At 41.0% G+C, this 15718-nt stretch overlaps 1 protein-coding gene across 2 annotated transcripts in view; it reads left to right on the forward strand.

The window, feature by feature from the left end:
• Positions 1–15718, forward strand: part of trdn (triadin) — a 60991-nt gene that overhangs the window by 16911 nt on the left and 28362 nt on the right. The window contains exons 4-7 of one of the 2 annotated variants that reach the window (XM_076272094.1): positions 414–443; positions 3435–3461; positions 7568–7900; positions 10203–10304. In XM_076272094.1, coding sequence (XP_076128209.1) covers positions 414–443; positions 3435–3461; positions 7568–7900; positions 10203–10304 — 492 coding nt within the window. The remainder of the gene's footprint in view (positions 1–413; positions 444–3434; positions 3462–7567; positions 7901–10202; positions 10305–15718) is intronic. The other variant, XM_076272095.1, reaches the window with a different exon arrangement.

Below are 15718 nucleotides of genomic sequence, written 5' to 3' on the forward strand. Positions count from 1 at the left end.
TGCAGAATTGTACTCCTTATAATGAATTGTTTTTGCTTTACCATGGAGTTCAATGTGTGATGAGTTTTTGAAAGAGTATGCCCTGTAAACTTGAGTTGTTTACAAGAGAAGGAGACTTTCTCTCTTTTTTCTCTCTCTCCTTCTCTCTTTCTGCTTCTGTTTCTCTCTCCCACTCTTTCTCTCTTTATCTCTGTCTCTCTCTCCTTCTCTCTTTCTCTCTTTCTGCTTCTCTCTCTCTCCCACTCTTTCTCTCTGTTTCTCTTTGTCTCTGTTCAACATGTATAATTTATTCCGTCATCAACGTTTCACGAGATCTACTTTGTGGAGTATGTTCTTACTCATTGTTTCCTTCCTTCTCTTTCTCTCTCTCTCTCTCTCTCTCTCTCTCTCTCTCTCTCCCCCCAATAATTTAGGTGTCACGCCTCATACTGTGAGAAAAAAAGGTTTGTCCTTCCATTTTTATCAGCTCATTTTCTATTTTTTTCTGATCCTCCCCCAGGGTTGTGCACAATTCGAATTGCAATTCTGCTTCCTGTTTGCTACCTAAAATAAAATGCAAGTGAAATTCAAAAATTGAATTGGAATTTAAGAGCCAGTTTCAATTCAATTCTGGAATTTTGCACAAGCCTGATCCCCCCCCTCCCAGACACTTTAGCATTAGCAGACAACACTCCCCATTTCTTCAAGTGGAAGTCATCATGAACCCTTTGAAATCTCTGGGAGATTATATAGTACACCTTGATTCTTTTATATAAAAAAATAATAAAATAAATCAGAAGGAAGCACTAGATCATGTGTCAGAGTACAGTGCACTAGCGCTCTGAGAAACAGCTGGGGCCGTAAGGCTCCTTCAGAGCCTTTGATGTTCTCAGTAGAATTCTTCAAGGCACAGACTCATGTTTCAACATTTAAGGATGACCAAAGTAGAATAACCTAGTGTAACACAACCCTACTAAATTCTAACAACCCCACCTTTCTAAGAGTGTATAGGGTGTGAACAGTCACAGTGAACCACCACTCCAGAGGATTTGGAGTAAAGCTGAAATGTATTTCACCCCAGCTAAATTCAGTGCACAACTGGAGAGGTTTACCCTAGTTAATGGACAGGTTCCTGTGTTCAACCTAGAACTGAAGGAACCAAATGCACTGGCATGGTTTTGGTAATGTCACTTTCACTTTGCTGCCTTGCTCCTACTAACCTGACTATCTTTCTTGTTGAACAATTCCTATTTTATCCTACAATAAGATAAACCCTTAAAACTTAATAATGTATTTCCAGGCAATCATTACTGAACTCTAGCAAGAACAGTGATTATCTTGGAATACAAATAGTAGTTTTCTTTGTTAATTAATGTAAGGAATCTGAGAGAGAGTTGTGAATTTGCATCTTTGTTTGCATCTTTGCTTTCCCTTGATCAATATAATATAACCAGTGCCTCAGAATATGTCACTGGCCAAGCCGACAGACTAGCAACCTAACATGAGGAATGCCTCTGCTCTGCATGACACCAGAAAAGCATTTTTGCAACTCCAACCCCTTCATCAACACTGACTCACAGTAAACGTCATCTGACCATAAAACTGCTCTCTGCCACCGGCAGTGTCCGCTGCTAGGAGCCTCGGAACGACGATCAGATCAGTTGCTTTATATCCATCTTAAGGGTGCTGAGCCAGTCTGACTAACGTGCTTGAACTCTCGAACTCTGATTCATAAAACATGACGAACAGGGCACAAAGTGGCCAACCCTGTTCAGTTCCTCTTCAGAGGGAGAGATCAAAGATGAGATGTTGAGACGCAACACCCCCTTCCCCCACTCCCATTTTAGCCCCCTTCCTAAAACGCACCTGCCTGCCTAGCTGATTTAATCTGAAAGGAAAAAGACCAAACACAAAGTAGGCAAGTGCATGCATTTGATGTGCAATAGAATCTCACTGAATGGAGACATCTGCTTTCCTAAGAGATGGCAGAGACATAAACAAAGCGCAGAGTATCAGTAGAAAACAGTTGCCTTTGAAATATGTGATAGACAGCACAAGGAATTAGTAATGTAGTAACATACAGTATGATGTATAATGGAGTATAATGGACTTCATTCAAGTAAAGAATAAGAATATCAAGAGCAGTTGTTCAATTAATGCTTTACCTGAATTCTGCAACAAACATAAGACTAACATGATCATGTAATATCCTGCCATCACAGTCCATGTCCAGGAATATAATGGCAACATGTTACTGTTATAAGTTATTCAACAATAATTCTCAAAATAGTTGATGTAACAACTACACAACACAATGTGTTTTGCAATGTACATTTATAATCACGAGGGCTATAAATGGCAATACCACATGGCAGTGCAATGGTAATGGCACATGCCCACCAACTGCTGTGATGATTAATGACAGAATGAATAATCTGTCATGGTTATGTCAGACTTAAGGTTTAAATTAAATATGCCCGCTGTGGTTTAATCTAGGAAAAATGTCTATTCTATCAAATTGTGAATAGGCACTGATAACATTAAAAACCCTCCCCATTGCGTGCCACCTAATGCACCACTCACAAATTACCCCACTGACCCTGTTTTAATACCAATCTCCGCATCCCTACATCCAAGAGCCGAGTCTGTGGGGGACTAATGAGAAAATACCATATCTGTACATATCTTGACCGCCATCAAGCTGATTGCACGCTGTAGTGAAAGTGTTCTTTGTCATTTATAACAAGGGGAATCCTACTGTATGATTGAGTGAGAGTTCTAGTCCTGCAGGATGGATTGTAGGAAAATGGCAATTTTATATCCTATTCTTACTCTTTTAATTAAAAGGCAGAATAGGAAGTATTTTCTCCGTTTTTTTTCTCCCCTAAATGTCTTGATTAGATAATCACTGTAGACGAGGTATACTATCACTGTAAATGAGAAAAAAGGGAGAAAAAATCATTCTAAGTCTTTGGGCTTTTTGTCCATCAATTAACAACAGTTTCCAAAAAGTTTATTCAGACCAGTTCTATATGGTTCAAATAACCTCATCGCTAGCGGAGAACCTAAACTTTGTCTAATTCTTCACCAAGCAATCAAACCAAAAGCTAGAGAATGGTTTGAGGAAGACGATGAAGAGGAGAAGGAAACTAAAGGTATATCTTCATTCTTTCTACTTCCTGTTACCGCTGACAACATCAGTGTTATTGGAAAAGAAAACACACACACACACACACACACACACACTGACACACTATTCTCAAGCACTATGGCAGTGCATTATGTCTGTGTTTAAGTGTGTTTTCTTAAAAACTAACGCTGTGTCTGTAACACTGTGTCTGCTGGATGGCTGAATTTTTTTTGGAATGTTATTTTGTGAAATGTTATCTCTTTACAACTCTCTCTGAGTTACACTGCACATTTTTCTGCTATTCAACATCTTGTTTTTGTTCCAGGGGAATTTCTCCCACCTCGAAAAAAAGGTTTGTCTTTTCCTTTGATGATGCAGCTTTGAGCATTAGGAATGAGTCACACGCACATACTGTTATGCTTGGTAACATTTTTGCAGAGTTGCCAGCCCCCCCCACCCCCCACCCCCACTAACCACTGGCATTTCAGTAGCATTGTGCATCAGTGATCTGGCAACCCCAGTTATATGGACCTTTGATTAAAAAATAAAATAAAAATGAAAAACATCTCTGCAACATCCCTTTTCTCCTAATGTTCTCGTCTGTCATGGAGACGAATGCTTTTTCCTGATTTTAAGTGCAAATTAATTGTCCACGCTGGATTTGCCAGGACATTAAATTTATGCATGGCTCATAATCAGCAGCACCATTTCCCCTTAGCCGTGGTAATCACTCTCTCAAATATAATCAGATGATGGACAACACACACATTAACAGTCATTAAAATCTGCCAGAAATAATTTTATGTTTGGTTGGTTTGGTTGCTTTTGATTTTTTTTTCTAACTTTGAATGGTCTTAATGGTTCTTCTTGCGTTGATTGATTTGATCGGTTTATCTTGACATGCTCGTCCCATCGTCTTCATGTTGCACACCTTGGTTGCTCAATTTAGCAAATAATATACGACAAATGTAAATTTATGTGGATGTTAAGACTTCTGGTCTAGTTTGGAGTTGTGTTTTTCTTGCGTTGATTACTGTAATCGGTTTGAGTTGATAGGCTCGTCCTCTCTACCCATTCTGTTTATGATGCATATCTTGGTTGTTATGGTTTGCATATAAAGAAACCTCTAATCACCTAAGCATGAAACATTCCCGAATAAAATCATTAAACAAGATGTCCAAGGCACGACTACAAGTTTCTGACCTCAATAGTAATGATGTTTCATCAGTAACTGACTGACTTGTGGGTCATGGAAAGTCTCTAACTCATCTCTGCATTTGTTCTACACTCCATTTCATCTGCATCGGTTGTGTGTGGACCTCGGATTTGTTGAGAATGTGAGGCTAAATTCATGTTTTGCACATTCGTTTTTTCTCGTCCCCATATGAAATGGCATCAAGATGTTTATACCAAGTGTTGCCAAAACTCTGTAAACACATTCATACCAAGCCATTCTGAAACACATACACCTCCTTCTACCAAGCACACATACACACACAAGTACACTCACAACACACACACATGCGCATACACAAGTACAAATGCATGCACACCACACACACCCTCACCCATAAACAGAAAAGTGAGTATAATTATGCTGGCAGTAAACCCTCTGTCATTTTTGCACTGCATAACTTAGCATTGATTATAGTAATACTGCAGATGAATCTGAATTAATGACTGAATGTGGAGACACGCATTTAATCCAAATTTTGTTGTGAAAAACATGAGATCATGTTTTTGACTTTCAGTAAACAACATTTTTGGTCTAATACACACACACACACACTCAATGGCCAACAAACACAAGCACAACCCAAAAAGGCAGTCTTGGTATAACCATGAGTTGTTGAAGGTTATAAATGATTAAATAACACGAATGATGATAATGATAATAATAATATTGATAACAAGAATGAAGATGATTCCTATGATATAACTGATGGCATGGCAACCTTGCACTGGATAGTATGGAAATCTCTTGACGTCATCCGTTCTTGCGAGTTGACTTGATCTTGATTGTCTTGCTCCTTTACTCACTGAACCTGTCAGTCTTGCGCACGTTACTGTGAGATAAACAGTCTTATAATCCAGTTACAGAACTACTGAGTGAGGGTGATGAAGTGGAGGATAATGAAGATGATGACGATGAAGGTCTTGGTGACGATGACGATGAAGAGGGGGAGGAGGAGGGGGAGGAGGAAGAAGAAGAGGAAAATGATGATGATGACGATGACGGTGAAGAAGATGAGGAAGACGAGGAGGAAGAAGAGGAAGAGGAGGAAGAGGTTAAGGCAGCTGAGGATGAGGAAGATGATGAAGATGAGGAGGAGGCAGCAGCAGAGGAGGAGGAGGAGGAGGAAGAGGAAGGAGAAGCAGAGGCTGCAGCAGAAGAGGATGAGGAAGAGGATGATGAGGAGGAGGCGGCAGCAGCCGATGCTGTGGCAGAGGGCGAGGATGAAGAGGAAGGTGACAAAGAGGCGGCTGCAGCAGAGGATGGAGAGGAGGAGGAAACGGCAGCAGAGGCCGCAGCTGAGGAGGATGATGATGATGATGATGATGATGATGAAGAAGCAGCAGGAACAGAGGCAGAGGAGGAGGAAGAGGAGGGTGAAACTGAGGAAGAGGCAGAGGAAGCCCCTGAAGAAGCAAGCGAACCCGCCAAAGAGGAAGAGCCTGCTGCTGCTGCTGTTGCTGTGGCCACTGATGCTGCGGCTGCTGCCGCCGCCGCCCTTGCTGCTGCTGACGCCGCCGCTGCCGCCGCTGCCGATGCTGCTGCCGCCGCCATCAAGGCTGCTGCTGCCGCCGCAGATGCTGCCGCCCTCGTCGCAGGAAGAGTAGCAGTGGCAGCGGAGCCTGCCACAGAAGAACCAGCTGCTGCTGCTGATGACGACGAGGATGATGATGACGATGACAATGATGACGATGAGGCTGAAGCCGTTGAGGTAAAAGAGGAAGAGACGGCTGCTGCCGAAATTGATGAAGAAGATGATGATGATGATGGTGAAGACAAAGAGGAGGAAGTTCCTGCAGCTGCTGAGGAGGATGAGGATGATAAAGCTGAAGCTGATACAGAAGAACCAGCAGCTGATGATGCCAAAGATAATGATGATGATGATGATTATGATGTTGAAAAAGATACAGCTGCAGAATCTCCTGCAATTGATGCAGCAGCTGCTGGTGATGGTGATGGTGATGAAGAAGGCAAAGAGGAAGATGTTCCTGCAGCTGCTGAGGAGGATGAGGATGATAAAGCTGAAGCGGAAACAGAAGAACCGGCAGCTGATGATGCCAAAGATAATGATGATGATGATGAAAAAGATACAGCTGCAGAATCTCCTGCAATTGATGCAGCTGATGATGATGATGATGATGATGATAGTGATGATGATGAAAAAGATACAGCTGCACAATCTCCTGCAATTGATGCAGCTGCTGATGATAATGATCATGGTGATGATGGAGAAACTGATTCAGCAATTGAGATATCTGCAGCTGATGAAAGCAAAGATGATGATGATGGTGATGATGAGGCTGATGAAATAACTGAACCACCTGTAGTAGATGGTGGTGCTGATGCTGTGGCTGCAGATGATAATGATGATGATAAACATGAAGCCGATGAGATAGTTGAAACACTTGGAACTGATGACAGCAAAGATGATGATGATGATGATGATGATGATTATATTATCATAAAAAATACTGAAACTATTGACATCAAAGATGATTCAGGCGACACTAAAGATGATGATGATGATGATGATGATGATGATAATAAACTGACTGATGATGTAGCTTCAGCTACCACTAGTGCAATAGTTGATGACACAGATGATGACATTAGTATCGATGATGACCAAGAGAATGACCAAATCAAAGAGCGAGATGATGATGATGATGATGATGATGATGATGGTACTGCTGACATCATCAAGCTAGATAAGGGTGAGGAGCTTGCTGCTGATGTTGGTGAAGAACCTTTGAATCTTGGTGATACAAGTGACGAGATTGTTGACCAAGACAGTAAAACTGACACCACTGAAGAAGCAACTGACACCATAGACGTAGAATCTGTAGTGGAGGTAGTCACCACAGAGGATGGTGGTAGTGATGATGATGATGATGATGATGATGATGATACTGTTATTAGTGACAGTGCAGATCTAACAACGGAAGAGACTGAGGTTGACGCTGACAAAGACACAGCTGATGAGACAGGTGACTCTGACCTTGAACTTGACCTTGACCTAGACAGTGATATGGCTGCTGACAATAAAGACGTAGCGGACAGTGAGGTTGATGTTACGGTTAAAGAAGCCATCAAAGTTGATGTTGATGTTGATACTGATGATGATGATGATGATGATGATGATAATGATGATGATGGTAATGATGATGATGGTAATGGTAATGGTAATGGTAATGACAACTTAGCTGTTGCTACTGACATTTCAGATGTCGATGATGGTGATGATGATGATAATGATGATGATGATGATGATGATGATGATGATAAAGTTGACGATCTAAAAATAGTTGAAGATGACCAAGAAAAAGAACCTGAAATAGTCATTGACATTACTGAGGAAAAGACTGTGGTGGTTGAGGAGAAAGAGGAGGAGGTGGAGGGAGAAGAGGAAACCAAGGACGAGGATGATGATGGTGATGATGATGATGATGATGATGATGATGACGATCACATCGCAATAGCTCTTGCAACCACTGCTGTAGAAGAAGATGAGACCAAGGATTTGGAGGATGCTGCTGACCAGCCATCTCTGGAGTCAGGTAGAGAGAAAAATACATGTTTATGTTCTTCTGTTTGCATATTCTTCTCATAGCAAATAGCACAATCTTTCTTCTGACATAAAACTCATTGTGTGAATGATTGTATTACTTCTCCACAGGGGCAATAGACTATTTATACAGCTTGAAGTTTTATTCCAGGATTCCAAGGGTGGTTTTGCCATAAAAACTTTCTCATTTATAAATGATCAACTAAATCCAAAAGTAATTTCTCTTGGGGAATCTGGCACTAACACTCTATTTGCTTGATCATTTTATGTACTTTTAAATCACGAGATTCCACATAATATTTATATTCCTCATTGGATAAAATTGTCAAACTCTTTTGGGATAATACAACTTATTCATCCTGTAATTATTCCGGATTTGCAGATTTAACACTTTACAGGGAATTGATAATTAACCTGTGTCCTCGGTATAGATACATTTAGGTTTAATTAAATACATATCATGACTTATTCACGCCCACATAATTCACACCATTTATAATATGCATTTGACATACAGTATGACTCATAATATGTGTTATTTAATTCCTAAAATACACATTCCTTTTGTGGACTTGCTGTTAAACTGGCATGTACCTATTAGTCAACACCAGAATAGCTGAAGATATCTTGTTTGTAGCTAATGTAAATAAAAGTTAAAAAAAACAGTTGCTCCACCGGCAAAGCGTGAGACAGACACACGCGCGGGCACAAACATGCGAGTTTATGATGTTAATCCTCTGCATGCTGAGAGTGGTGGAGGGCACCAGATGCCACACAGGCACTCTGGCTGCCAGAGGGCAGAGATGGCAAGAATGCCGTCAAACCTCTAGATCCCATAGAGGGCACTCAAGGACACACGCACACACACACACACACACACAGAGAAAGAGAGAGAGAGAGAGAGAAATAATGAATACTGGCCAACTATTTTGTGTCCTTGTCAGGTAAGCCACTTGTAGAAGTGGATCACAGTGTTTTGCTTTTGTAGTTGTAGATTGTAATGGCAAAAGCAGTGTTGAAATGGCTGGATTGAAAAGCATACATTTACGCCTGCATACTAGTTTTAAGCATCTGCATAGAGTACACTAATGCTGTTAGCTATATGTAAGGATTGTTGTAGTTCTAGTAGTAGTAGTAGTAGTTGTTGTTGTTGTTGTTGTTGTAGAATTGGATATATTAGTAGTTGACATTGTTGCTGTTACAATAATGCTAACATTGCTACCATGTTTTATATAAATTGTTGTCACCACATTTTGAGTCTGGTTCTTTGAATGCCCCTTTCCAATACATCAGTAAAAAACACAAATATTCACACAAACGGAAACTATCATTTATATATAATCTGCAACTAGTATGCTAACAGAATTGGTATAATAACACATGTTAAGATTGCTTAAATATTGTGACCTATATATTAATCAAGATATAGCTATCATCTTATATATTTAAACTACCGTTGGCATTTCATTCATTAAATTGTTAAATATAGAATAAAGGAACATGAACCTCCACCAAGACCAATGTTAACATTGAAAAAAATAAACTTCAATAGTAAATTATTACTTGTGATTTGTGAACCTGAAATTAAAATGGGCTATAGTTTGTAAATAATCCTGCTAACGAACACACAAACCACACTGACAACATAACCTCTTTGGCAGAGGCAATAAAAGAAGTGCATGCTAAAGGAATACATTCCAAGACGCTGTAGCTCTCAGTGTTTGTTGTAGCATGTTCTTTGAGACTCTGATGATGTATAAAAGAGACTTTCAGCACATCCTGAGTTCTACAAAGCCGTACTGTCATAGTGTGTGATGCAATTCTGATACATAGCTCCGTGGCACACTCAGAAGAGCGAAGAGAGACTCTCAAAGGTATGCTCTACTTTCTTTTAAAGTGCACCTGACAAGGAGTCCTGGGGCAAAAGTGCCTGTGCCTGACGCCATTTACTTTAAGAGAAGACATGGCATTGAAATTCATAAAGCTTTACTGAAAAACAAGTATTTTAGGCAGTTAACTGACTTAAACAAGTTATACCTCATCACTCAAGCTACTTAAGGGAGAGGGCCTGACAGTCACACAAATGTGGCCTGTCTGAATATTCCATATAAAAATGAAAGAAAAAAACCTCCTCAACTGATGCAAGTTCTTGTAACCTGGGTTAAATCCCTCAGACTGGTGTGGAAATTTAATGATGGCAAACGCATACAGTCCTTCGGTAGGACTGAAAGGTCACAGAGCAGGATAATTGATTTTTGTCACCCATGTAATGGGCTTTTTATTGGTGTCCACAGAGATAGAGAGACTGAGGGAGGCTCTCAAGGAGAAAGAAAAAGAAAAAGAAGAACTGGACGAAAAAGAAAAAGCCAAAGAGGAGCAAAGGCCCGAGCCTGAAGGTAAGACTTAAAGCAAAAGAAAATGTGTGTGAGGGATGGTGGAGATAACAGGGGGATGATTCCTGTAGAGGAATGTTTCTTAAACTCACTAATGAAACTGTGAACATGCAACATGTGCAAATGCCAACAGTATGACAGTAATAGCCTCACGTAGACTCACTTATGACTCTTTCAATAATTGGATGAGGCTGCTGCAAGGGTGGCTGCTATCCGAGATCAGGAGAGGAGCAGAAAAGTTAAGCAGGGAATGGGTGGAGAGAGCAGGGGATGAGTAGGAGCGAGAGAAGGCCTGGGGCTCTTACTTTGATCTGGCTGCGTTAGCATTGCTCGCTTTCCTGTTTGTAGGCTTACATTACTGTGATATCTGACTGGGTGGTTATACTGTATTAAGCGAGTAGTAGCCTAGGCAACAGTGTTCCACACGGAAAGGCTTCAGCGCCTGCTGGCCAAAGATTCCATCGCTGCTGTCTAAACAGCTAGGCCTACTTGTGTTGAGTTAACAGCCAGTGCTGTGTCGATTTAACATTCACAAGAAGACGATTAGAACGCATGTTCTCCATAACAGCTCGCCATTCCGTGAGGGCGTCTTTGTGTTACATACCGTGCTCCATAATCTTTGTCAAAACAGCTTAATTTAGCTTCACAGGTTTTTCCTTTTAATTTACTTCCCCACGTTATTCTCCATGCGCTCGTTGGAATAAGCTATGCGGCTTGTCTGACGGCGTGACTTGCTGAAGACTCGCTGACTGTTGTTTGTCGTAATTACAGGAGACACCCGAGGAAAGAGACAGGCTTTTTATGCTGATGTATGATGATCAAAGAGATCGTTTCCCCCCCTCTCCGTTTCTCCTACTGCTACAGGCCTACGTGTCGTCGTCTGCATGCTACAGCCTACTGAGAATTTAAGCTCGTATTTTAGACACACCATCAAAAACAAAGACATCAGCGCGAGGTTAATGGATAATGTGGTATGCTTGACTCAAAGGCAAAGCTGGTGGAAAGCACAAGCCCCAGCTGAATGATCGGTCTACCAATGGTCACAGTGGGAAAATGGAGTAGCCAAGGCCTAGTGTTGGGATGCTATTTTCAGAATTCTAAATGTTATTGAGCTATAAAAGATATGCTGGCTATAAACCATTTGGAGAGCCCAAGAAAGTTCATTTTCAAGTATTATTATTCAGTTGATTAAAAAGCCCATCATTTACCTGTGCAAATCATTTTTCAAAGTCTTCATTTAGAGTGAAATGACTTTTGAGAACAGTACAAAGCCTACAAATAAAAGCACTGGCACCGTTTCCCGGACAGAATATGTTTTTCTGAGGTTTTGACATTTCTGGCGAGGACTACCCAGCGTAACATTCAGCTCACACTGTGAACAAGTGGAAATGGTGGAAAAATTGTGCTTTCACTCCGCAGAAACAGAGAGACATCCAGAGAGAGAGAGAGAGGGAGAGAGCAGAGATAAATCTCCTCTAATCATATCTAAAAACCCACCTCAGAGCAATGGAGATGGTGCAACACATGGAAATTACATTTCACCATAGGGAGCCTCAAGCCCCATTAAAGGCCACTGAGTGGTCTATCACTTCACACTCACACAGATCCAGGTCTCAAAGTTAATCTGAGATCCTCTGCCAGGGGATGTGGGGGACTAGCCTTGTGAACCATACTCTTGACTACGTTTTGCTATACGCTCCTCTTTGACAAAAAGTCTGGCCTTGATCCATTGCCAACCGCCATCTTCCTAGTGGGTGGACACTTGTTTGAAGTTTAAAATCATTGGAGTTCCTTACTGCTTTGGGGACGGAGACGTAGCAAATTCAAAGATCATCATGCCTGTGTAATGTAATCTGTCTCAGCCACACCCTCTGTTCGCTGATTGGTTGGTGGCTCTCTGTAGATTTTTTACACAAGAAATCCTAAGAGAGCTCATCTGTGTCTAAGTACTGAAGCTAAACGGAATTGAGAGGAAGTACGTAGACGACGCAAGCCAGGCCAGAGGGGGACAGCCTCCTCAGCAGTCCAGTTGACCCCAGAGAATACGGGTTCAGACCGGTCAGCAGAGAGATCCATGTGGAGAAACACATCGAGAGATGCTTGTAGCATCTGAAGCATGTTGTAGAGATCCTTGAATTTCCCCTGGGGATCAATAAAGTATCTATCTATCTATCTATCTATCTATCTAGAGATGGGCATGAATACCATCTGCGCTGTGCTGTTGCCTGGATTAGACATAGAGGAGAAGTTTCAGATGACTGAGTTACTTGAAGTCACACATGTGAATTAAAGGCCTGAACACATTTTTTCTATGGCGAGTCTAAAATATAATAAAATGTGGATTGGACATTTAAAAAAAAAAAAACGTAGGCTGTCACTTGTTCCTGAGAAGGTATGTTGTGATCAACAGAGGGAGGGTGATGTTCTCTCTCTCTCTCCCTCTCTCTCTCTCTGTGTGTTTGTGTGTGAATGCGTGATCAACCACTCATCCATGATTCAACTACACTCAGCCAATTCACAAATGACTCATTGCCCATTTTGGGCAACAAACATGAACAGGGACAAAACACAATGTGCATTCCCCCTCAGTTAGCCTGGGGTATCTCCATCCATAACCCAAAATGAGCATTGATTTGAACAAGCCCCCCCCCCCTCCCCCCAATAAACACCCCTTCCTATAATACTCAAAGTCAAAGTCAAAGTCAAAGTCAAAGTCAGCTTTATTGTCAATTTCTTCACATGTTCCAGACATACAAAGAGATCGAAATTACGTTTCTCACTATCCCACGGTGGAGACAAGACATATTTTACCAATTTTAAGTCCACAGACAAACATAACATTCAAGTAAACAAAAAGTAAGTAAATAAGTAAATAAGAGGGCACATATAATGAAAACTTGTCCCCTTTTCAATATATTGCCTGCTCTTTACAATGTAACAACAAAATGATAATTTATATTTTTTCCAGTCTGAGGAAATAGATCCCCAGTATTGATAAGAGTAGAGTATTGATAAGAGTAAATTGTAATAGCATCATAACATTTATGCTTTGTCTCTAATGATGAGCATCATCTGATTTTTTCTGGTATGTGACATTGTGTATACGAACATTAACAGTATGTGCCTCTATGTATCTCAAAAAGTGCTAAAGGTGTCAGAGTCGAAAGCTTTTACCTGAACTGGATCCCTGGCACTGTCCACGTCAGTGAAACATTGGCATCCATTAAAGGAAGTGTTTTTCAAGCACTCTTTTTTCTGTGAAAATCCTACTGACTCTTCAAAAGTCTAAGGCATTGCTCAAAGCCCAAATAGTCTGAGACGGTATTAAAACGATGTTTTTGATATCCTCGCAAACTGCTGACTGCCACCCCCCCCCCTAAAAAAAAAAAATCTCTGGGAGGGGCGGGCGCTCGGGCGGAGTAAAAAAGTGAGAAAAACGTCCTGAGGTGGGGTTAGTAGGTCCTCCACCTCGGAGCGCCTTCTTGTGTTATAAAGTGATGATGTGTGTGGGCTGCAGACTGCAAGCTCTGATTTTCTCACTGCAGGCAGGAGACGAAGAAAAAAAGGACGAATTAAAACCTTTTCCTGGCTTTCAAGCTCTGACCTCTGTGACACCAGCCAGAATAAGGCATGTTTGGCCCTTAAATATATCGCAGGGTCGTTTTTTTTTTCTTTTCAGAAAAGTTACTCTACAAGGAGGAGAAAGTAATTTGAAATCCCTCTTGGTGACGATGGCATTAATGGATTTAAAGCAAAATGATAAGATGATGAAATGCTGCTCCATGTTTCTTTGTTTCTTTTCTCTTTTCTGCATATATTACCCAAACACGTATCAACTGCTGGCTCTGACAAACCCCATGTGTTTTCTTCCTTACTTGGCTACCTAATTAGTCACCTAATTTTTTATTCATTGATTATAATGTGGGGAATTGGGTGCATATCAAGAGTCTGAGAGTTTTGTGGTTTGTGTTTTGGCACCATCTCCTGCATAGCCTACCGTCATTATCACTCTAGTCAGTTTAACTCCAAACTTTGGCTGCTCTGTGACGTCGCCTTAACGGCACTTTTCGGAGATAGCATGACAAATCTTGGGGGTCGAGGATGGGCCTGGTTGCGTTGGCGGTCATCTTGCTCTGTCAGATGACATCTGAGTGGTGTAGAGAGCAGATGGCTTTAGTTTGGAGGGACACTGTACTGACTGTATGTCCTGCGTCATCGTCATCACCATCGTGAACACCAGCAGAAGCCTGCCATGTCTGTCTCAGTGGCTTGTTGCCATGCTGAGTCAATCCCAGACTGCCTGTGCCACAGGGAGAGGCTGTTGTGCCATAGCCCTCCACACACAGGTGCCAGTTAATTGACTGTACATGACTGTGTCCATTTAGGATGATGTTTTTTTGGGAGCATTTTTTGGTTAGCCATTAATGCATAACTAATATGTATTAGGGCTGCTAAATAAAGTCTCTATTTATTCATTAGGTCTTAATTCAACAACTGGGGTATCTCCATCCATAACCCAAAATGAGCATTGATTTGAACCATGAGCATTGATGTTAGCCATTAATGCATAACTAATATGTATTAGGGCTGCTAAATAAAGTCTCTATTTATTCATTAGGTCTTAATTCAACAACTTCTTATTCTTACTGAATAGGTGATTTATTCTTTGTAGATCCTCAATAAGCAACTGGTTTGCCATGACATAAGGTTATTGATATATAGTATGGATCAAAATAGAAACTTTATAGCCTTAGTAAGAATAAAAGTTCAGTAAAGACCTAATACATGTGCAATGATGATTAATACAGACCTTGTTGAGCATTAATATACATATTAGCTGTGTATTAAAGGTTAACATGCGTTTCTTAAACTTAAGTGCGACCATATTTTTTGTCAACTTCGATATGTTCCCAGTCATATCTTTATCGATAAACACCATGGATGTAGATGGCAAGCATATATATATGTATATATATATATATACTGTACCTCCTGAAAGACTATGCCTTAAGTGTTCATTTAATCCATTGATTTCACCACAGACTGGGGGCTATTTTGTTTTCTTAACAAGTGTCTTTGTGCTGTGATGAAAAGCCAACAGAAGCAAGCTCAGTTAAGAATGCAGCAGCTCAGGTTTGTTTTGTTAAGGGAAAAGTTCCCCCATTGTGCTGACCCCCCTCACTCTGTTCTCTCGCCTCAGTTGGTCGATCTTGCACGGTCTCTCCCGCTGAGCCCTGACCTCACAGGGGTGTGGAGGAAGAGCACAAAGCAGGCCTCTCCTTTAGGGAGCTGGAGCTAGTCTTTGACACAGCACAAACAGTCCCTAGACAGTCCTCAATAAACAAACCCGAAAGATCTTGAATATAAACCAAGGAAAGTAGTTGAAAGGAGAAAAGAAAGTAGCTCTCTCCTTCTCA

This window comes from Alosa pseudoharengus, unplaced genomic scaffold (genome assembly GCF_046254945.1).
Source record: "Alosa pseudoharengus isolate Yale_2024_CS ecotype anadromous, Long Island Sound unplaced genomic scaffold, YU_APseudo_1.1 YU_APseudo_1.1_scf_7, whole genome shotgun sequence".
Taxonomy (NCBI): Eukaryota; Metazoa; Chordata; class Actinopteri; order Clupeiformes; family Clupeidae; genus Alosa; species Alosa pseudoharengus.